The 23214-nt window shown below is 39.7% G+C and overlaps 3 protein-coding genes across 3 annotated transcripts; 1 reads left to right on the forward strand and 2 right to left on the reverse strand.

Annotated features, from left to right (window-relative positions):
• Positions 1 to 671: 671 nt before the first annotated feature.
• Positions 672 to 5627, reverse strand: LOC148071306 (olfactomedin-like protein 3A). Its single transcript, XM_087801623.1, has 3 exons — positions 5506 to 5627; positions 3153 to 3438; positions 672 to 1714 (listed from the first exon to the last, which is right to left on the reverse strand). The coding sequence occupies exons 1-3, from the start codon at positions 5602 to 5604 to the stop codon at positions 930 to 932; spliced, it is 1170 nt and encodes a 389-aa protein (XP_087657749.1). The 5' UTR covers positions 5605 to 5627; the 3' UTR covers positions 672 to 929.
• Positions 5628 to 7826: 2199 nt separating this feature from the next.
• Positions 7827 to 15655, forward strand: avil (advillin). Its single transcript, XM_087801599.1, has 20 exons — positions 7827 to 7880; positions 7941 to 8016; positions 8076 to 8150; positions 8208 to 8404; positions 8471 to 8579; positions 8648 to 8758; positions 9747 to 9952; positions 10015 to 10093; positions 10160 to 10258; positions 10314 to 10470; positions 11276 to 11376; positions 11454 to 11591; positions 11972 to 12130; positions 12210 to 12389; positions 13664 to 13821; positions 13883 to 14027; positions 14136 to 14324; positions 14383 to 14451; positions 14511 to 14621; positions 15533 to 15655. Exons 2-20 carry the CDS (start codon positions 7957 to 7959, stop codon positions 15644 to 15646), a joined length of 2457 nt encoding a protein of 818 aa, XP_087657725.1. The 5' UTR covers positions 7827 to 7880; positions 7941 to 7956; the 3' UTR covers positions 15647 to 15655.
• An 822-nt stretch (positions 15656 to 16477) lies between these two features.
• On the reverse strand, positions 16478 to 22149 carry LOC148071308 (uncharacterized). The gene is made up of 6 exons (XM_087801619.1): positions 21927 to 22149; positions 21651 to 21725; positions 19220 to 19258; positions 18875 to 19036; positions 18708 to 18791; positions 16478 to 18008 (listed from the first exon to the last, which is right to left on the reverse strand). Exons 1-6 carry the CDS (start codon positions 22023 to 22025, stop codon positions 17544 to 17546), a joined length of 924 nt encoding a protein of 307 aa, XP_087657745.1. The 5' UTR covers positions 22026 to 22149; the 3' UTR covers positions 16478 to 17543.
• Between the last annotated feature and the right edge of the window lie 1065 nt (positions 22150 to 23214).

Consider the following 23214-nt stretch of genomic DNA (forward strand, 5'->3'; position numbering starts at 1 on the left):
CTTTTCTCCCACTATATCTGCATTTGATGTGTACAACATCTGCACTGCGGTTGTATTTCCGATCAGCGAAAATAAAAAACACCCTTAGAAACATTCTACTTTAATGGTTAAAGACATCATCTAGACTGTGGAAAATCTAGGAAAATAAACGTATATGTGAGCATTATATTGGCGACATACAGAGATACGAGCGCCCGCAAATTGCATGTAACACAGTTTGTGACCCATTGCGCATTCAGAGGTGAGGCACTGCCTCACCTGCCTAACCCGACCACGTCCCTGGTTATCTTTTAATTTGAAAAGAAAATCTAAATTTCATATATTTTAAAATTGATTTGAAAAATAAAATGAGATTTTATAATTCTATAAATCTATTCTTTAGTTTTAATCTATTCACTATTTTTTTTTACATTCAATTTATACATGTGATATAAAATCACTTTGTTTTAGAAAAAACATGGACCTTTAACAAGTTGCATGTAGAGTTGAACTAGTGATTACAATAAGATTGTAAAATAAACAACATTTCTAAATTGTCAGTCTTAATGTGTGCATTACGCCCTCTACAGGCACATCCTGAGGCGACAGCCTGTAGAGGGTACTGCACGCATTCTTAGAACAACAGTTATAGTATAGTTATAGTAACCCCATAATTATAGTTTTTTCATAGTATTATTTGATCTCTTGTGGGCCGCATAGACGGAGCCAGAGGGCCATGTTTTGCGATGAAAAAAACATGAATTCAAAAGTTACAGTTTTATTTTGTGTTATATTTATGTACATCAACACGGGAACATAAAGTTCATCAAGTCTGCTTTAGCATTCGTCTCAAGTGAAGTAAAATGACTTTAACGCAAAGTTATACTGAGGCGAGTCGATATAAATCCAGATAAGATTTGGTGTAACACTAACTACGGTCAGTGACAACCCTAGACTTCTAACTTCTTCTTCATGGCCAGCTTGTAGAGGATCTGGTAGCCGTCGTCCCAGGCGTAGAGCAGCTGCTCCTGCGGGTTGTACTTCAGCCCGGAATGTGAGCCGTAACGCTTGGGGAAGTAGACGAGCGGCGCCTCCTCGCTGCTCACCAGACCGTTGACGTCGTACACGCACTGCACACGTGAGCGCCCGGGATGCTTGGTGTTGTACGCCACGTACAGAGTCCCGCAGATGACGAAGGCCGCCTCGGCGTTCTCCCGGGGACAGTTGGTGTCCCACGTCTGGACGATCTCCACGCCGGACGCCTCCAGTTTGGCCAGAGAGACGTACCTGTCGTTCTGGCGCGTGGCGTAGATGGCCCACAGACCCTCCTCGTCCACCGCCAGGTCCATCACCGTCTCCGGGTTGAGCGGGTAGACGGGCAGGTGGTCCTGGATGGGGAACAAGGTGCTGTCGGCCACCGAGGAGTTGCTCAGGTCGTACTTGATCACCGTCAGATCCTCGGCTCGACTGACGTAGTAGACGTGGCGGCCGTAGACCACGTGACCCGTCCCCCTCCAGGCTGAGGGCAGCTTGATCTGCCGGGACTCCGACAGACTGGACGATCGGATGAAGTCCTGCACGGAGGAGAACTCGTGGACGGTGTCGTCGTCCGTCCCGTTGAAAATGTAGACCTTCCCCGAACCCCTGTTGGTGTCTTTGGTCCACATGCCCTGAGGACCTCCGGCTCTTTTCAGGATCTTCATGGCTTTGACGCTGGAGATCATGTCGCTGCAGTCTGAACAGAAGACACACAATCCTCTGAATACTTCAACATGACTCTACGTCACAAGAACACCACGAGAAGAATCTTCTGTGGAATAAATAAGTGTCTCAATGATCATGAACATAGTAAGAATTTAGTTTTTTCTTTTCTAAATGATCAACTTTCTTTTATGGAAGTTTATCATCAGTTGCTTGAATCTAACATTTTAAAAGTTGAAACTTGTTTATTGAAATGTTGTTTCTGTGTTTTTGAAGCATTGTTTTTTTCTTAATAATAGAATTTAATAATTTGTATTTTGAAAGTTTGACTGTTTTTTAAAAAGATTGAATAAAAAAAATAATATTTTGAATTATGAATTAATCTTATTACGCATAGAGTTTGATATTATAATTTTGATAATTAAAAAAAAAATGTAATTGTTCAATTTGTAGGACAGAGTATTATATTCTATTTTATCATGACAAAGTCGTATAAAACACATTTACCTAATAAATTACAAAGGCGATCAGTTGATGAAGTAGAATCACACGATTAAGTAGCTCAGAATCCTTTTGGTATTGGAACTATTCAACCAACATCTTATATTCAATTCAAAAGACCACAAACTTTATATATATTGAATTTGGAAAATGCATTTTTGAATTATTGGAATCAGAATATTAAACTCTATGTGTAAAAAGAAACATGTAATTATTAAATGGAAAAAAAAATCAACCTTTAAATATGTAAACTTTTGAATTATTATGAATATTAAAAAAAAACCAGAATCTTTTTTTTTTTATTGTTTGCCCCAGTTTTTCCGATATTTATTACAATGACAATAATGATTCTTTTAAGGAAACCCTTGATCATTTTGTTTGTTTGAAAAAAATGTGTTATCTAAAAAAAAATCATAACTATCATAAAATAAGTATATATGTGCCTACTGTTTTATTTTTATTTCTTTAATCTGAGACTTAAAAATCACTATTTTGGAAGAATTATCTCAATATCGACTCTATTTTACTCTATTTTAAGTAGCAAGAACTTTACCAAGTTAAATTTAAAGTTTAGCTAGTAATGACTGATACAAAGTAATCCAAAACACATCTAGTTAGACGTCCAAAGGATTTCTACACGATAATTCTACTCGGTGTCACCCTTACTTCACGAGGGCTGCATAAGTACAGTAAAGAAAGAAGTTATATAAGCGTTTTAAGCCAAAAGACAGAAGAACATACAGTAATTAACATTATATACACAATATAGGAGTGTAATAATTACATCATTTATTAATAATAATAGCATTTTGTTTGATTGTATATTTGTCATCATTGCATCACTAAATTGTTTGTTTGCTCCTTTTTCCTAAAAATAGTCAATAAGACATTTTAATTTTGATGCTTTCTTATCTTAGTTTAAATTGATGTGATTAAAAAGAACAGTTTAATCCCTAAAGTATTTAAATCACCTGAGAGTTTGAGGTACTTGCTCTTCTGCTTCTCCTTCACCAGAGTCACCTGCTGCTCGATCAGCTTGTCGTCCACGTCCACGCACGGCTGCGCCCCGTTCTGGGTCTCCAGGTAGTCCAGCTCGCGCTCCACCCGATCCACTCGGGCGCCCACACCGTCCAGGTTCAGCCGGAGCGTCTCCTTCTCCTTGTCCAGGTTGACCAGCTGAGAGAGCATCTGCTGCTTCAGCTCCCGCAGCTCCGAGGCGTAGCGGGCGGTTTGTTCGTGCCACAGAGCGATGCGGTCCTGGTGCAGGATCACAGAGGAGGTCATTGGACTGGAGGTCTTCTTGAAAGATGGTCCACTCAGAGTGTAACATTGATACAGACAGTATACGTAAATATCATATTTATACTGTGGATGTTAATAACACACTTTACATTCGATACAGAAGCAAATATACCATATAACGTGATACTGTAGTAACAAGTATATACTTGTAGTATACTTCTACACTGTCACAGACTGTCACAAATGTCAAGATTTACAATTCTTTTCTCCACATATGCTACAAATAAACTATATATACTGTGTTATATAACCACTAGGGTTCTGTGTCCACTGAAACACCTTTTAATCCCATTACAGCAAATCCCTTACAGTGGTTATCAGATACTAATGATTGTAGAATCAATTCAAACAGGTACTAAATTATAGCCAATATACCAGATTAATTTACTGTATTTTTCAGACTACACAGTGCACTTAAAATCCTTCTTATTTTCCTCTACTTTGGTTGGTCATATTCAAATCAAAGTAGATTAATGTTCATGTTGGTGTGGTGACCTATAAAGATGTCGGTCTTAAAGGTAAGATAAGTGACTGAGTCAAAGGAAAAGGGATTAGTTTGGTGAATGAGGACAAATCATTGAGATAAGATAAGACAGTAACAAGTACATACGAGTTCTGAATTTACAGACCACATGACTCTTGACATCAACTTTAACTGTATCATCTCGTCCTCAGTCCTCGGTTCTGGCAGGATTTTATCGTCACTTTAATTGAATACTTAATGACTGCTTCCATCTAGTGACCGGAAATTGTATTATAACACAAAAATGGACAACACTTTAATTTAATTTGCATGTTATTTGTGAATTAAAAAAAATCTCCACATAAATATAAACTATAAACGAATAATGATAAAAATGATTTGTGATTTAAGAGCAAAAAAAGAAAGTAATCGATAAAGTGCAGATGAATATTATTATAGTATTAGTGAAAGCTGCTTTTTATTATTGTGTTTTTGTATCTTATGTAACCTTTTTTGGCCACCGTACATTTAGGAATGTCACCCGCCAAGTAAAAAAAATCTTTTCCAACAGTGAAAATAATGTATTTTAACTTAAATAATCAAATTTATTTGAAACCTGAAAGAAAAAATAATAAAAATTATGTTAAAAATAGTTGAAGAAAATACAAAACAAACATTTATTTATATATATAACTATGATTATTCCTTTTATGTAATGTTGCTTATTTGATTTTATCGTATTTAATTTAATTTATTTCAAACATTTTTATTCTATCTTGCATCACCACAAATGATGGTTCACTGGCAATAAAAGTCTTCAGATTCTGATGATCTACTTCTGCTCGACCTTTGACCTTTCAGGGGAAGAGACGAGTGAAAATAAGACCCTCTCTGCAGGAGGTCAGTGCTTCCTGAGACACTCTGGACCAGAGACTCATGTATCAGTTAGTCAAACTAAAATAAAATAAAAGGCAATAAAAGTCTTCAGATTCTGATCATCTATTTCTGTGTTGCCTATTGTTCTTAATAAGGTGCGTTGTGACCTTTCGACCAATGAGGCTGCTGGAAAAATAAAACCCTTTATCCTCCAGAATAATCCATCCCAGAGTATAATAAGTTTTATTTTCACGTCAAAGGAGCCGATAAACAGACTTTAACATCATCAATGATTAAATAACATCATTGTTTAGTGTCTGTTTAAATATTATTATTCAACATTTTTTATCGTTTTTCTCAAACATTTTTTTCGTTTTTGAGCAACTTAAGAATCTGCTCGACCTCTGACCTTTCAGGGGAAGAGACAAAAAAAAGGGATCCTCTCTGCAGGGGGTGAGCGTATCCAGAGACACTCTGGACCAGAAAACCCATAAAAATTAAGTTTTATCGCGTAAACCAGAGCAGAAGTGTCAATAAAAGAATCCTTTTTACTGGTGGAGTAGAACCAGAACTTTCCCCTGAATGATCCACATCTGCATTCCATTGCCTTTGCCCCCTCTTTTTCTTCCCTTTTCCTGGAAGTTCCAGCCAAGGGCCCAGCGGGGAGGCAGAAGAAGACTTACCTCGATAGCCAGCAGCCGCCGCTCCAGATAGTCAATGAGAGCCTGGTGCTGTGCGCCGGCGAGGCAGGCCAGACTCATTAAGATAACTAGTCCTCTCATGGCTGCCGTCACAGCTCCGCTCCTGCAAGTGTGGAGCAGCCAGGAGGCTCCCTGAGGTGGGCTGGAATGTCCTGGGAGGAGGAGCCCTGGAAATCTGGTGGAGATGGAAGTCTGAGCCGGAGCCAGAATCTTTTCCACTGTCCTTGGTGTCGCCAATGTCTTCAAAAAAATAGATTCAAGAAACATTTGGGGATTCCATTAATACGAAAATGGAGGGATTCATTACATCATGGACACATAAACAACACTTAGACTTGTTTTTTATACTATTTTTCTCTCCACTCTGGCGTCAGGAACATGTGAAACCAGATGATGTCACTCTGGACATCATGCATCTATTATACCCTGAGCTGTGACTAGGATTGTGTATTGGCAAGAATCTGTCACGAGACAGGGGAAAAACACAATACATTGTGATACTTTAGGAACAACTATCCAGTTTCTGTTTTCCTTAATTGTAGAAGAAATTAAAGCAAAAATCAAGTCATATGTTCAGGACCAGAGGAGAGAATTCTTTTCAGGCTGTTGCTCCTAAGCGATCTTCCTCTCTCTTTGCGCTTGATGGAGTCTACTGACTCCTTTAAGAAACATCTTAAGACGTTTTTATTTGTTCAGGCTTTTCCTTGATTTTCTGGAACTCCTGTTGTGTTATCAGTTTTATCTTGCCCTTTAAAATATATACTTTATTGAATATTATTTTGATTGTTTAAGCGCTTTGTGACCCTCTTGTGAAAGCTCTATACAAATTACAATTACAATACAATATAAAAATGACTTACTTTCTTACTTAATTGTTCATTTAAAAAATCAATACAATAATATTGATTGATACATAGACAACACTAGTAAAGGCAGAAGTAAAAAAAAAAAAAAAGTACCAACACAAAAATTAACCTTAATTTGCAACTAAATATTTCAAAATAATTTAGTAAAAACAAAATACTTACTTATTTACTGAAATTATTTTGCGGGGAAGTAAAGGTTCACCAAAAGAACCAAGCAAAAATGGGAGAAGTCCTAAACTAAGAACTTTAAGAACTAAAGAAAGTTGTAATTAGAGTTCAAACAATAATAAATACAGAATTTAAATTAAATAAACTAAATTAAATCTTACATTTTCTGCAGTCAAATATTGATACAATGTCATGATATATAAGTTTGTCCATAATTATGTTCTTAAACTTAAACTCGTAATATAGAGCCTCACAGCAAGAAGGTTGCTGGTTCACTTCCAGCTGTGCGGAGTTTATGTGCTCCCCCAGTGCTTGCTTGGGTTTAAAACATGGAGCTTTAAAAAAAAAGTGGGTGTCTGAATGGTTGTGTGTTTCTTCTATATGTCACAGACTGTCACAGATGTCAAGATTTACAATTATTTTCTCGACATATGCTACATATAAACTATATATACTGCGTTATATAACCACTAGAGCAGGGGTAGGGAACCTGGTCCAGAAAGAGCCGTAGTGGGTGCAGGTTTTCGTTCCAACCATTCAAGAGGACACATTTTATCCAATCAGGTGTCTTAGGAGTGTAATCAGTTGATTGTCAGTCTGGTGTTGCTTGTTCAGCTGAAACCTCATTGGTTAAACTGTACATGCTTGATCGGTTGGAACAAAAACCTGCACCCACTGCGGCTCTTTCTGGACCAGGTTCCCTAACCCTGCACTAGAGGGTTCTGTGTCCACTGAAACACCTTTTAATCCCATTACAGCAAATCCCTTACAGTGGTTATCAGATACTAATGATTGTAGAATCACTTCAAACAGGTACTAAATTATAGCCAAAATAACAGATTAATTTAGTGTATTTTTCAGACTACACGGTGCCCTTCAAATCCTCCTTATTTTCCTCTACTTTGGTTGGACATATTCAAATCAAAGTAGATTAATGTTCATGTTGGTGTGGTGACCTGTAAAGATGTCGGTCTTAAAGGTAAGATTGTAAGAGAAGTTCGGTGAATGAGGAGAAATCATTGAGATAATTAAAGATAGGCGTCAAACAATGAAAATGCAACATCAAGACTCATATCTCCGGTTGGATACATTTAGTTTGACTGCTACGAGATGTCGTGAGTTTGAAACCAGTTGAAATGTTTTAAAAGTGTGAGAGAAAAAGTATTTGAATATGACGTTTTATCAACTCATTTGCTTACAGGTGCCGTCCCCGGACTGCTGTGGAATAATGCAAAGTCAGGCAAATAGTTTCTGAGCAGACAGAGGGACGGAGAGGAGACCCTTGTCGGGCAGGAAACCAGCGGTCGGAGAAGAAAAAACTTGGTAAGTCTTTTCATCTTTTACTCAACCTTGATGCTAGTTAATGAAAAGTGGACGTTGCAGAAGGATTTTCTTCAGGATGGAGGTGACCTTCAAGGCCGTGTCTCACGCTCCAGGGATCATCATCTGGAGGATAGAGGTGGAGTCTGGAGGTCTCTGGTTACTGTAAATGACTGACTGGTTGTCATTTCGCCACAGAAATTGGATCTGGCTCTGGTCCCGGAGAAGTTCCACGGAAACTTTTACGAGGGCGACTGCTACCTCCTGCTCTCAGTGAGTCTTTCCACCGCAGGGTTTGGATAATGACTTTTCCATTTGTCAACTTTCCAGACCCAGAAGGTGAGGAGCTCGCCGCGCTACGACATCCACTACTGGATCGGATCCCGGTCCAGTCAGGATGAGCAAGGAGCGGCCGCTGTCTACACCCTGCAGCTGGACGACTTCCTTGGCTCCGCCCCGGTCCAGCACCGGGAGGTCCAGGGTCACGAGTCCGACCTCTTCAAGGGTTATTTCAAACAGGGATTAATGTGATTAAAGCCTTTTTTTTTTAAGTGTTGTTGGTTCGACGCTCTCACTGGGGTCTGTTTATCCAGCTATAAGATGGGCGGAGTCGCGTCAGGCATGAGGCACGTGGACACCAACTCGTACGATGTGAAGAGGCTTCTTCACGTCAAGGGCAGGAAGAGGGTGATCGCCTGGGAGGTGAGTCATTGGTTACGTCACGTCACAAGTGAAGAAGAGGAACGCTGAGTCAGCGATTTTCGTGGCAGGTGGAGCTGAGCTGGACCAGCTTCAACATCGGCGACGTGTTCCTGTGCGACGTCGGCGACACCATCGTCCAGTGGAACGGACCCCAGAGCAACACACAGGAGAGACTCAAAGTTAAGAAGTGTATATATGCGGGTTCACACCAGGTTCTGTGACAATTGTTGAGGTACTCACAATCGAGGGGTCGTTCTTAAAGGAAGGTCAATCTGCTGGGAGGGGTCTAAAGTTATTGAAGAGTCAAAAATCATACATTGGCAAATTGTGGTCTGGGGAGTATTGGAAATAATCTGGCAATGGGATATGTATCATGATAAAATATATCGTGATACTGTAGTAACAAAGATATATTTGTAGTACTGTCGAGTACTTGACTCTGGTGTTGCAGTATTTACAGACCACATGACTCTTGACAAAGTCGTATCTGCTTCAATTTGTTTTGAAACCAAAATATGTTCAAACACCAGCTTTAAAAGCTGCTGGAGTCGACTGTATCCTCTCGTCCTCAGTCAACGCCAGGACCTCTCGGGATTACAGTGTTCATTAAGCTGCAGAGGATGTTATGACCGCTGCCATCTTCTGGCTGGAAGTTCAATATTTGCCTCTTAATTGTTAAAAAAAATGGAATTATTTTATTTTACACACACATTGTTTAAAATATAAACCCTCAGAGAGTCATTATTATTTCCTTATCTAATGTGCAAGTTTAAAATAATAATCCATCAGATTCTTCAGTTATTCAGCAGAGAATAAAAATAGTAGCCAAAAACACAAAATAAAGTCAGAAAATAACTGAATTTACTCAAATTAATTGGATTTTTTGACTTTTTTTTATAATCTCAAATAAAAGCCCTATTTTTCTAAATATGTTTTTATGTTATATAAATAGTTTGGCAATAAATACTCAAAAGTGGAAATACCAGAAAACCTTAAAACAAAATCAATAAGTCATATTTCAAGACTAGAATTTAATAAAAGTCCACATTCTGCCCTGGTCTGTTCCAGAGGATGATCTGGACTTCTGTGCTTAAGCTGCTGCCCCTGCGACCCGAATGAATCGTTGAAACACGAGACTTTAATGAAGTTTGTTCCGTGAATGCCCAGGGAATGTTGTTGGCCAAAAGCATCCGGGACAGGGAGCGAGGAGGCAGAGTGGAGGTCAAGGTCGTGGAGGGCGAGGCTGAGAGCGGCTCTCCGTACAGCATGCAGCTGCTGACTCAAGTTCTTGGAGAAAGAACCTTGGACATCACAGAGGGTCCTCCTGATGACACAGCTGACCTGGAGCAGAAGAGCAAACTATCTCTACACCAGTGAGGCAACCTTCCTCTCTTCAAACCTCGACTCTTCTTGAAGTTTGCCTTTATGATCTCAGCCTGTCTGACGCCGACGGGGAGATGAAGACCACCGAGGTCGCCATCAGACCGCTGGTCCAGGAGCTCCTCAACCATGAGGTCAGCTTTAATCCTCGAGCCACAGAAGTGTTCTGACCAACTCAACAATTCTCTTCTCTGCTGCAGGACTGCTACATCCTGGACCAGGGTGGGACCAAGATCTTCGTGTGGAAGGGAAAAAGAGCCAACAAGGCTGAGAGAAAGGCGGCGATGGCGAGAGCTCTGGTGAGGTCGACCCACGACATGTTTCAACCCTCGTTTGACCCGGGCGTCACCGCAGGAGTTCATCAAAGTGAAGAACTACCCGACCATCACGGGCGTGGAGACGGTGAGTGACGGAGGAGAGTCGGCTCTCTTCATGCAGCTCTTCAAGAACTGGACCGTGAAGGACCAGAACCTCACCCCGCTGGGCAGCGTGCACACCAAAGGGAAAGTTGGTATGTTGTTAGTGCTGTCAAACAACATAATTATTTATTATTTATTCACAATAAAATATCATTTATTTGAATCCATTTTAATCACTCTTCATGTTGCATCATCAAAGTTATTCAGGAAGTATATTTATGCACTTAATATGTTTTTTTTAAATTAGTTTTCTTTGCTGAAATGTTTATTGAAAAATTAATAATTATAGATATGCTAATCTTTTCTGAAAAACAAACCAAAACACACACACACAGTTGCATTTTCTAATAACAATTATTCAATAATAAAACTTCTAAATTCAATATCATTTTATTTTTTTATTTTTAGTAGTACTGAGCTACTCATTTGCATCCTGGATTTTATAGACTACAAATTATTAATATATATATAAAAATGTAGGAATTCAAATATCAAACTATACATGTAAAAAATGTATTCATTAAGAAACTTTTTAAAAAATGTTATGTTATTTTGTAAATGTAAATGTTATTATTTAAGAATAAAAGAACAAAATCTACCTTTAAATATAGAAATTATTGATAGCAATAAAATAATGTATAAAAAACAAATTAAATGCCATTTGAAATGTTATATTGGACTTTTCACAGGCGTCGAGCGTAAACAATGATTGGGTTAAAATAAATGAGACCTGCCTTAAAAAGGCTGTTAAATACCGACCCTGAAGACAGTGAACTTAAATCTTTCATGCTTGTCCACAGATCATATTTTTCTAGTAACTTATTAAAGGAGCTTTTAATGATCCAAAATAAATGAGCTTCATGAGTTTTAATTATGTTTTAAACTGTGTTCTCGAAGCTCACATCAGTCCAGAGAAGTTTGACGCGACACTGATGCATGATCGGCCAGAGATGGCGGCCGAGGAGCGCATGGTGGACAACGGCTCTGGTCAAGTGGAGGTGAGATGAGAGCATCTCTGGTCAGGTGACCTCCAGGTGTGAGAAGAAGAATGACCACAGCTATATACGTTTGGTAGGTGTGGAGGGTCGAGGATCTGGAGCTGGTTCTGGTGGAGCCTCCAAGTCACGGCTATTTCTACGGCGGCGACTGTTACTTGATCCTTTACACGTATCTCGTGAGCAACAAGGAACATTATCTGCTCTACATCTGGCAGGTGAACATCTGCAAAAATTATGTGTTTAAAATATTCCATTCATTCATGAGAAACTCTAAGGGATTTTTGCAAGAAACCGGTGATATGATACGTATCACAATACAGGGACAATGCTATTATTTATAGGTTGTGATATACAAGAATATATATTTGTAGTATTGTCAAGTACTTGACTCACCTAACGTTTAATTGCAACATTTAATGTGTCATAAAATGTGATTTAAAAGAAAAATAAATGAAAAGAAAACGTATTAAAAATATATACATTATATCTATCGTGATGAATCTGTGTATGAATATCTACTCACACCACTAGTGAATATTCGGACAGTAACTCATCTGAAGTCTCATCCTCACGCTTATGATTGACACCTCTCAAGGGGCGACACGCCACCACAGATGAACTCGCAGCCTCAGCACTGCAGGCCATAGATCTGGACCAGAAGTACAACGGAGAGGCTGTTCAAGTCAGAGTCAGCATGGGCAAAGAACCCAGACACTTCCTGGCGATCTTCAGAGGGAAGATGGTCATTTATGAGGTGCGTGTGCTCGATGCTCTGGAAGTCACCTCTGCGGGGTCGTGACCATGTGACACTTGACCCGTTCTTCCTTCTGTAGGGAGGAACCAGTAGGAACAAGCCGGACGAACCCGAGCCCCCCATTAGGTTGTTCCAGATCCGTGGTTCTGACCCGTCCAACACAAAAGCCATCGAAGTTCCAGCTCTGGCCTCTTCGCTGAACTCAAACGATGTGTTCATGCTCAAGAGTCAGTCTGGACTTCACCTCTGGTGTGGGAAGGTGAGCAAGACGAGATATATATATATATATATATATATATATATATATATTAGAGGTATATATATATATATATAAAAACCACTAACTTTATTAAACATCTAAAGACGCATCATGACAAAGAACATGAGGAGATCGAAGAAACAAAAAAAGGTGAAACAAAACGTAACTGTTAAATTTGCTGTTCTGTAGCGACGAAAAACTTTCAGTCGACGCATGAAAGTCGACAATAACAGATATTCTTGTTGATAGCGCTGATTTTCCTGTGTGTGACAAACTTCAGGACGATCAATTATGACACAAAAATACTTTAGCCAGTTTAGTCAAAACACAGTTAAGCGCTTCACTAACTTACTTTTAAATTGAGGTAAAATTATATTTCAAAGGTTAAATATATATTTAACGGTTCATTATGGCTTTTAAACAGAGTTTAAAGTTAAAAAATAAATACTGAAGATACTGGATATTGCATGTTGCTCTGAGACTGTTAATACACATTGTGTATTGTTAATATAATATTTTGAGAAGCACTTTCACATTTGATTATAGAAAGTATTTACTGCATTTCATACATATATATATATATATATATATATATATATACATATACATATACATATACATATACATATATACACAGTATATGTATAAATATATATATATATATATATATATATAGCTTAAAACCATCTCCAATTCATGCAATACTTACTAGTCAATACTAATACTAGTCACCTGCGGAAGGTACAGTGCAGTGAAAACATCATGCCTTTGCAGTTACATTGGTAAACCACTAGTGAAGCCAAAATCAAATATGTTTAATCTTACGTAGTGCAGCTTTAAGTAATAATTGAGTGGTGACATGTCAATCATACACATGTCCCACAATTTGTTCCAATCATTAAAACTTTTTTTTTTTAAAGAAATACTGATTCGTAGACTTTTAAATTCAATAAAAAAATTGGTATAATGGTGCCACCAGAAAAAAAAAATCAAAATTAAATAATTTAAATAAAAACACATAACAAATTCAACATTTCAATATAGAAATTATTTTTTATTAAAAATATATATATTTAATGCTTAAAATTCAAAGTTTCAATATTTGAAATGTTAAATTCAACCTTTTAATTTTCTGATGGCAGTGATACACTTTCACATACAGGAAATATTCCGAACAGAGGGACTGCTGCATAATGCATATTCTTTACAACGTTTTGAGGATCAACTACCCCGCTTTTAAGCCATGAAGGCTCAAAGTCTGATCATATCTTCAGGGGTCAAGTGGAGACGAGCGAGCCATGGCCAAGGAGATCAGCTCCGTGATTGGCCAGAACTCTCAGAGCGGCTGCGAGGAGGTCGTCGCTGAGGGACAAGAGCCGCTGGAGTTCTGGGAGCTTCTCGGAGGAAAGGCTCCGTATGCAAACGACAAAAGGTGAGAGGTCATGTATCTTATTTGAAAGGTTGTCTAACATTTCTGAGTGTGTGTGTGTGAGACTTCAACAAACAACCCTGGAGCACCAGCCACGTCTCTTCGAGTGTTCCAACAAGACCGGTCGGTTCATCGTGATGGAGGTGACTCAGTTCACGCAGGACGACCTTTTGGAAGATGATGTCATGCTCCTGGATACCTGGGACCAGGTGGGGAACAGGTCACGGCAAATATTGCAAAATGAGCTTCAAATGTTGGTCATGCTGTGCAGATCCAAGGTTTCTTCTCAAATATGAACGGTTGTCTGCTGGTCTCAGGTCTTCATGTGGATCGGTCAGGAGGCCAGAGAGTCGGAGAGGAAGGACGCGATGAGGACCTGTCAAGAGTACCTGCGCACACACCCCGGTGACAGAGATCCGGACACACACATCATCCTCATCAAGCAGGGATTTGAACCCACAACCTTCACGGGGTGGTTCGGCCCGTGGGATCCGTCCAAGTGGAGCGTCAGTAAATTGTAAAAGCGAAGTGTGAAACGGGATGAGTCACAGGTTGTGTGTTCAGGAGGGAAAGAGCTACGAGGAGCTGAGGAAGGAGCTGGGAGAGGAAGTGGCGCCAGTCGTTGTTGCAGTGGTACAGATTTGTTTAAGCCGTGGCTGAAATGTACGATAACACAAACACTCTCTCTCCAGGATGAGCTGGTCGATGACGCAGAGGAAGTCTTCCCAGAGTTCCCTGCAGACTCTCTGGTCAACATGCCAACCCACGAACTCCCTGAGGGTGTGAACCCGGCCAAGAAAGAGGTGAGTTTTTGGTGTAAGACGCACCCATTTTTGGACTATTAAAGAAATAGTACACCCAAAATTCAGATTTCCTTCATTTTCTACTCACCCTCATGTCAACGAAGGGTTGGGATTAATACAGTAATCCATCTTTTTTTTTTTAAGTTATAGGCAGAAAATTATGTTCCTATGGCGTCCAAAAAGACAAACTTAAAAGCACCCAAATAACTCCATACTGCTCGTCTCTACTGTCCCTCTGGTTGTGACACATCGACACAAGAAACTGTTCGGAAAAAAACTTAACAAGTCTATAGTTTAGGCTAGTTAGTAGCAGAAGCTAAAAGGCTAACATGCTACACAGGAAACATCACACGATAGAAAATGGGAGCTTGCTTGATAATTAGTGTTTCCTTTTTAGAAGGTATTTGTATATTCTTAACAGTGTCTTTTAGGATGAAGAAAAGTGAGCCCTCATCTCCCTTAAACAAGTTTCAAATGATAGAAGTCTTGTACATGAGGTTTCTTGACTCTAGCTCCATCTTAAAATTCAATCTAACATTAAATTTGTGCAATGATTTATCTGTACAATATTCACCTGTGAACAATTACACTGATATATACATATCCATAGACATATTTAAGTATAGTAAATGGCTCTTACTTATATGGCTACTTTCTTTTTCAGCACCCACTTCACACGAAGTTACTCATTCACCCATTCAAAGGCAATCACACACTGATGGGAGTAGGCTACAGCACTGCTGCAATATTTCCTGTGTACTTTGTATTACATTATAATCATGTTTTTTAAACATTCAATGGATAGTAAAACAGATCATTAAAAATGGACTCCCTCAGCAAATTATGACGGGTCATAATGTAATGGTCGACCCTGGGCTGCTCCTAAATTCACCCCAATCACTGTGTTCCAGAAGTACTTGTCAGACTCGGACTTCAGCAGCATATTTGGGATCAGCAAAGACGACTTTGACGGATTGCCGCGCTGGAAGCAGCTGAGTATGAAGAAAGAGAAGGGGCTGTTCTAGATATCGTCACCTAGAGAGCAAATCTATTGACATTAGCATAGATGTGTTGTTTGTTAATCAATAAAACTGATTTCAACCCTTTCACCAGGTCTGACGTCACGTTTGTTGTTTATCAAAAACCTTGCCTTAAAAATGTAGTTTTTCCATGTCATTACTTTGAACGGGGAGCTTGTGCAGAGGTGGGTCATGAGCCATTGCAAATTAAACGGTTGAAAAATGCGAGTAGTTAGCTAAAAATCTGTTAAACAGGAGGCGTCCAGCGTCATGTTGTGTGTGTGTCCCATCAAGAATATCCATATCTTCAAAGCCAGTTTAGGTTCAAACTGAGGACCACAGATCGCTAACGGTCCATGAGGCATTAGTTACTCGGCTGCAGAAGAAAAAACGATTTATATAGTTTCAATTCTATTGATTATTATTGTCTGGAAGAAGTTTAGAAAATAATTTTTCCTCAAATGGACAACATTTGTTGTTGACTACGTATATTTCAGCAGTATTTTAAAATAAAAGCAACACTAAACTCATTAGTACCATGATAATTAAAGATGGGGTTTATGTTCTGCAAAACGTTGGGAAGCTCAACCTTTGAAAACAAAATGCATCTTACTCTCAAGTTCAGAATGTTCCCAAGAACGTGTGGGACTTTAATTCCAACTTTTTCTTGTGACATTCTAAGAAGAAAGGGCAGGGTAAATATGAGTTTGATTGACAGACCACAATCCAATCATTTTGAAGAGGACACTTAAAAGGATTGGACATTGATTTTGACCAAGTAAAAATGTTAACCACCTGGTTTTACAATCCCTCAAATTAAACACAAGACAAAAGAGAAATTATTAAATCATTTTTATTTTGATATGTCTGGGATTTGCTGATAAAATATTAAGACCCTTAAAAACATGACTGAATGTACAGATTGTATTTAAATATTCAACGTTTTGGTTAAAAAATAAACATCAGTGTAAAAACTGGATCCACATTCCATACACATTTGGTTTATCATGCAGAATGCATTTTATAAAAATCAATAACAAGGATGATTGTGATCAACCTGATGGACACCAAAGTCTTGTGTGCTTCAGTAACTCTGACGTCACGGTAGGATTTGGATGTTGAGTCAACAAAGAACGACAAGGAAGAACAAAAGTTTGAACAGATGCAGAGATAAGAACACATGGCGTGCAAAAGTATGAAACATGGCGGTTTACGGAATCAAAAGTACATTCCTCTGTGCTCATGCAAACATTTACAAGAGTTGATAGTTCAATTCTTTGCTTAAGTTTTTGAAAAGTGTAAAAAAAAAACGACGCTTAAAAAAGTTCAGCTATTCTCAATGGAATACAAAGTGTTCAGCAAACATGGTAAAGAGACTCGCTCATGTGCAAACATAGTCAGACCGTGCAGCGCACTAGTCTCTCCCACGCGTTTGGTTTTAAAGGGAAATTATCTTTGACAGAATCTCACCATGAAGATGAATAAGAAAGTGCATAAGCAGCCCGAGTCCCTCCAACAACAATTAAATAAACAGTAATGATCACCATGGCAGCTGCCTTTAGAGGAGCTTTTATATCTTTGCAGTGACAGATAGTTCACACATGTCCCTTTGTTTATGCCCCCCAACCCCTCTTTTTTGCTGCCCAAAATGTTCCCAAAGACAATATAGCTATGAGGAGAAAACTTCATTTAAGATGACTCAGCGGTGTTTTCAAGTGGCAGCAGATGGTGAAAGACAAGATAGACTTGAAAGAAGACACAAAGTAAAAGGCAAACATGTAAAGAAAAAAAGTAGTCATGAGTTGCTTTTAAACCACCTGAGTTTGTTCTCAAACTGACGCTTCAGTGGATTTACGGGAATATTTCAGGAATTCCAACTAACCTTCATAGATCTACTCAGCAGTTAAGACACGACGCAGGCCTCAGGGTTTTTGGGGTCTTCGCTTATCACTCTGTCTCCAGCATCATCAGGAAGATCCGAAGCACTTTCTGGGAAGATCTGGTCCAGCTCAGGAGTATCAGCAGACGCATCCTCATAGGCACTGATGCTGTCGGAGTCGTTCCGGTCTGGGGAAGGATCTCGTCCATCCAGGTCGTGATCGTAAGGCCTCCGCAGAACGCCGTCTCCCTGGACGGGAACCTCAAGAGCCAGGGAGGGCATGTGAGCCAGAGGTTTGCTGACAAGCCGTCGCACCGCTTGCTGCTGCTCGTCCTCTCTGGACTCTCCGCCTGCCGTCTCCTCACACTTTGTCGAGGATCTGCTGCCGACTTTTTCCTCATCTTCTTCTCTCATTCGACATCCTTGTCCCAATGACCCGTCTGCTGCGTCATGATGATTGGCAGCTGCTTCTTCTTTGGAGTTCACTTCCTGAAAACATTCAACAGATCAAGATCAACAACACAACAGGAACGGGATTCATTTAATCGTTTCTGTTAGTTCTCATTCACCTCACACTCCCATCAAATTCATTCAACATTATCTTGATTGATAGACTCTGTATAAATGTGGATATCAATAATCTCAGTATCTTATCTTGTCTTTAACAATGACATCATCATGAAGAGGTGTATAATTGGCTATGGCTATGTTGACCGTAATCCTCTCGTCAACAGTCAACAAGAGGATCTTGCAGGTTTTCATTGTTAGATTAATTGCAACAAAATATGATATGAATATTTGCTTAACTTCATTTTAAATAAAAAATATTTAATTCATTACACACTTTATTCATAAGGAACATTTATAAAAAATAAAATATGATTTGAAAACCAAATAATTAAAAAGTAAAATCAATACAATTCTGGAGAAAAAATATTGTGTTATGCAAGTCCATGAATATTTTCTCACACCCCTAATCAATAACGGTCACTTTATCAACATGAGCATTCATCTACTTTGACAACCGTCCTACAGGCCACATAAAATGACTTGGTGAGCCGGATTTGGCCTGGAGTTTGACAGGACCATTTGATCATTAAAATGCAGAAAGGAAATTGGAGATAAACTTGTGTTTCTGATCAACATCATCAGCTGCTGAAGCTCAACAGGTTTCCGTTTTCTTTTCACCTCTTTCAATCTCTCCACCTCCCTCATCAGAGACGACACCAAATCCTCCAGCTTCCGCCTGGACTCTCGCTCTAGCTGCAGCTCCTACAAGTTTTGTGAGAAAAAAAAAAGTCAAACTCATAACCGCTAAGCTTCGGTGACTCAAGGCTTATCCGCGGCTGACGCACCGCATGGGCATGTCCCGCCTCCCTCTGGGCCTCAGCCAGCAGCTCCTCCACTCCCCCCAGCGTGTCCTGCAGGACGTCCACCTGGAACAACAGAGCCTCTCGCTGCACCTCCATCCCCCGCAGCTCCTGCACCGCCTCATCGTAGCTGGCCTGCAGCTCCAGCTACACAACAAGCACACATAAAAAACAAAACTGAGTGTGGGCAACTAGTGCGGAGCTCGAGCCAACATGCGAGTGGGCGAGCGATTAGTAAGTCATGAGGGGGAGGAATCATCACACAAGCCGGAGATGGCACCGCAATGATCAGTCATGACTGTGACAAATGAATGTAACGAGGATAGTCACCATCTCTGGAAGTCCCATGAAGAGCTCCTGGTTGGAGTGCTGGAAACAAAAACAACAATAGGCGCTTCGTCAAATAATTAAACAGCTTGGCCTGTGAGAGAAGACTCATATTGACGGTCGGAGTTGAAGAGATAACAAGGAAAGAAAATGAGGAGACGTGCAGCTTGGAAGTGGAATCAATTTAGACAAGAAGGGATCAGCGGAGGTGAAGACAGGCGAGCGCATGAGAAGGAAGAGAAGAACTGACGGAGAGACGAGAGGTCGACAAACAAAAGTGTAACAGATACAGAGAGGAGTGATGAATAAAGACAAGCAGAGCAGCATGACAGGAAGGTCACAATTTTATCTTTCAATTTAAAATATTTATCTTGACAAAATCATAATGGCTGGTCAATTTGATTTTTTGTTTTTGGCATTGTCTGTTCACAAAAGACGTTGAAGCGGTTGTGCGACAGTTGATTTCCCTTATTAATGACGAAAATGCTCATTTTCTTATTCCTAGGATGTTTCTAAACTAAATAGAGCTATGAAGATAAAATATTAATCAAGTGACAGCCTTTTAAAAGTCACATGTCCTTTGTCCTGGACCTCCTAAAGTCCAAGCGCAGCTCCTTGGTCTTTGAGGTGTTCAGCTGGAAGTGGTTCCTCTCAGTCCAGTCCACAAAGTCACGGTCAGACTCCTGTACTCGTCCTCGCTGTTGTCCCTGATGCATCCAACAATGTCCTTCAGCCTGACATACTGTGGTCTATCAGTGAGATAGTCCGAGATCCAGGAGAGCAGGCCAGGGTCCACATGCATCTGTGTGTTTGTCCTGCAGCAGAGTGGGCTGGATGGGATACTCACTGAGCCGCTACAATTATCCAGTGGATGTGCACTTTTGAGTCAATAAAGCTATAACTATAATATTTTTGGAAGATCAATATGAGTGGGATAAAGAATACATTGTTGCAGTTTTAACCAGGGGTGTCAATCTCAACCACACTACGAGAAAATAAAACTTGCAGGCCCAACAAAATGCCTATTGGCTGTAACAGGAAGTATGAGTCAAATAGTATAATAGTCTTTTGATTCTTGAAGGCATCTTAATTATCTCTGTGGTTGCTTTTGTTTAACAAACACTCCCAGCAATTCCTTTGCTACAACATCAGTTTAACCCTCATTGGAAGTCTCTGTATAGTTGTTAACATCTATAATATGAATTTATGTTAAACACTGGCATCTTTACAAGTCTCTATATCAATAACAACATTAATCTAGTGTGATTTTCAGCCAACCACCCAGCACGACAGATGATACGAGTTTAACAAAAGTGGTCTACTACTAACATAAACTAAACTATACTTAACATTGATGCGAGTAAAAAGTTAAAAAACTTAAATGTTGGTTAGGCCACGTAAACCAACAATGTTCTGAAATAATGGCTAGAGTGTAATCAGAATCCTTTTATTACCATCGTCGTGAAGGGTTCCACCAACTAGGAATGTGCTTTGGTTTCCTTGTGCAAAATTAAATATGAAAAAATAAAACTTAAGTAGTGCATGCTGGACCTTTACGGGGTAATCTCACGTCTTAATGCCGTTAATTTAAGTGCTCACTATTCTAAGCCGATAGCCCTTCGGTGTCAGTCAATTCTTGTTGTGTATTTAAAGGCAACTAATGGGTCGATTAAATAGATCTTCGACCTCTATTGTACTCATCAGTGTCTGTAGAAAAATTCTCTTTTCATTGAAATATATATTAGAAAGATATTTAAGTTTGCCAAACCCCCTACTCTTCTGTGATTGGTCAAGCATCAGGGTTTGTCACCAAACGTTATCAATCCTAAAAGTGTTCACCTCCAAGGGACTCATTGTATAAACAAAGAAGGGCATGATTGTAGATAGCTGTAGGAGAAGTGAAGCCATTCATAAAAAACTCAGCTGTAGTAACCTCTTGTTCGCTGAGATTTCAGACGAGGGGAGAACTTTATAAAGTAATAACTTCAAAATATGGTCATGGTGCATCTTGGAGAGGAAGACTTCAACGTTGGAAACATGCGAGTGAGTCAGGAAAGTTGGAGTTTGGCATTAGTTGCTCTTCAAGAAGAGGTCATTGCAAAAACTATTTTGCAAACTTTGCAGTAGAACAACATGAGATAGCAGTGTATTTGTACTTTGTACTTAATCATTGCAGATGACCACCCTTCAAAGTGGGTCCAATTCTGTATTTAATGTTGGGAAATTAAGTTATACTGAGAGTTTAACTTTTATGATCGACTGTATGAGTCGTCAATCGTATGTTTTTACACTACTTTGTATTTATGGTAGAAGTCACGAGTGGTTTAAGCGTGTACATTTGGAGAAACTATTTTGCCCAAGAGTGGAAAAAAAAGAAAGAAGAGAACAATATTTTCTAAAGTGAATTGCAGGTTCGCTGCCGTGTGAAGCCCACCTGACTGTCGCTCCTCCTCTTCAGGGTTCCAGCTCGGCTCTCGCTTCGAGCCAGACGCCGGGTTGAGTTTTCCGCCTGACGAGAGACAAAACACAGTTAGCTTTAGCATCGAAGCTAACGTCAACACAGGCGGCGGCAGATGTGAGAATGGTTCCGCAATAAAACAACATTCAGAAGAGAAAACACTTAACATATTAAAGTGTGTCACCGCGCAGAGCAGATTGTGTGTAAAAAGTCAACATTATCTGTAGTTTTATGGTGAGACGCCGAACTGACCTCTTTAATTATGGTGCGCAGAGACTCATCCTCGCTGAAGCCGCGAGACAACGTCCGTTTTCTCGGGGAGCCGCTGTTGTCCGGGACGACCGACAGCATCTTTCTGTTTTATACCACTTTGGGTTTTATGTAAGAGCCGCCTCCGAAGCCCTCGCTGTGGAGAAGTGGACTTGTTTCCTACGCAGAGGAACTACAGAATCGACGCCCAGGCACAGGCAGAATAAGTACGGAGGTCTGCAGGGACCAAAAGTGTCCTCCACGCCGCCCACGACCGCCCACTTCCTCTCGGGGTCAACGTGTGCGAGACTCGTCGAGAACAGGGATGAAGACAGAGAACACCTTCATGTAACACATGTTAGGAAAAGTCCAAGTTGATAATAGCCAAACCCAAAAAGACATATTTGAGTCCCTCGATCTCTAACGCGTTTTTGTTGTCCTCAACAGTACCAGTGGACTTGAGGCAAGTGCTTTTAATTCTCAATAGCCTGCATCTGGTCTGAGCAAGGTCGACCTAGCAGCCCCAGGAGGTATTTTGCCTGTAGCAGTTAGGCCCTCAGAAGGTTGACCTGAAATAAAACACTCTGCTTTTGTGTGCGAAATGCACAAGTATTTATTTTATTGGGTGTTTTTTTGATTGTTTAAACACTTTGTGACCCTGGTCTTGAAAAGCGCTCTATAAATACTGATCACTTACTTACAATTTTTTTCATTTAAGGTAAACTAATGTGAAAAAACAACTTTCCTGACTCACTCACAAGTCTTCCTCTGTGTGTTTTGAAGTTATTACGTTATAAAGTCTCAAATATCAGCGAACGAGATGTTACGAGAACGGAGTCCATTATGACATAATAATGGTCTAATCTCCTCCTCCAGCCAGCTGTAATCACGCCCCACTTTGTTTATACAACGAGTACCTTGGAAGTGAAGACTTCCGGGATTTATGACACGCGGTGACAACCCCCAACGTTTGACAAATCACAGCTGAGTGGGTGTGGTTATTCTAAACAAGACTAAATATTAAGAAATTGTAGAGAATTGTGGAAGAAAGAATTGTATTATTAAATGAAAAGAGAGTTTTGTACAAACAGACACATACTGATGAGTACAATAGAGGCCCAAGATCTATTTAGCAGACACTCACATCAAAATATTAGTTGCCCTTTAAAGGTAGGGTTCTTCAAAATGTTGTGAACAAGCTTCAGATTTTAGTTCTGGAGCCAAAAGGCTTCTTGGGTTGAGGCAGACAAACACAAATACACTCCAAAAGACAATTCATTCTCTTGAGTTA

This window comes from Callionymus lyra, chromosome 10 (assembly GCF_982586985.1).
Source record: "Callionymus lyra chromosome 10, fCalLyr1.hap1.1, whole genome shotgun sequence".
NCBI lineage: Eukaryota > Metazoa > Chordata > Actinopteri > Syngnathiformes > Callionymidae > Callionymus > Callionymus lyra.

Coding starts and splice junctions, on each gene's coding strand:
- LOC148071306 (XM_087801623.1), bottom strand. CDS start 5,604: ATGAGAGGACTAGTTATCTTAATGAGTCTGGCCTGCCTCGCCGGCGCA. Junction 3,439..5,505: donor GGCGGCTGCTGGCTATCGAG/GTAAGTCTTCTT, acceptor ATCCTGCACCAG/GACCGCATCGCTCTGTGGCA. Junction 1,715..3,152: donor CAAGTACCTCAAACTCTCAG/GTGATTTAAATA, acceptor TCTTCTGTTCAG/ACTGCAGCGACATGATCTCC.
- avil (XM_087801599.1), top strand. CDS start 7,957: ATGGAGGTGACCTTCAAGGCCGTGTCTCACGCTCCAGGGATCATCATC. Junction 8,017..8,075: donor TCATCATCTGGAGGATAGAG/GTGGAGTCTGGA, acceptor ATTTCGCCACAG/AAATTGGATCTGGCTCTGGT. Junction 9,953..10,014: donor AGCAAACTATCTCTACACCA/GTGAGGCAACCT, acceptor TTATGATCTCAG/CCTGTCTGACGCCGACGGGG.
- LOC148071308 (XM_087801619.1), bottom strand. CDS start 22,025: ATGCTGTCGGTCGTCCCGGACAACAGCGGCTCCCCGAGAAAACGGACG. Junction 18,792..18,874: donor AGGCGGGACATGCCCATGCG/GTGCGTCAGCCG, acceptor CAAAACTTGTAG/GAGCTGCAGCTAGAGCGAGA. Junction 18,009..18,707: donor AGGTGGAGAGATTGAAAGAG/GTGAAAAGAAAA, acceptor GAATGTTTTCAG/GAAGTGAACTCCAAAGAAGA.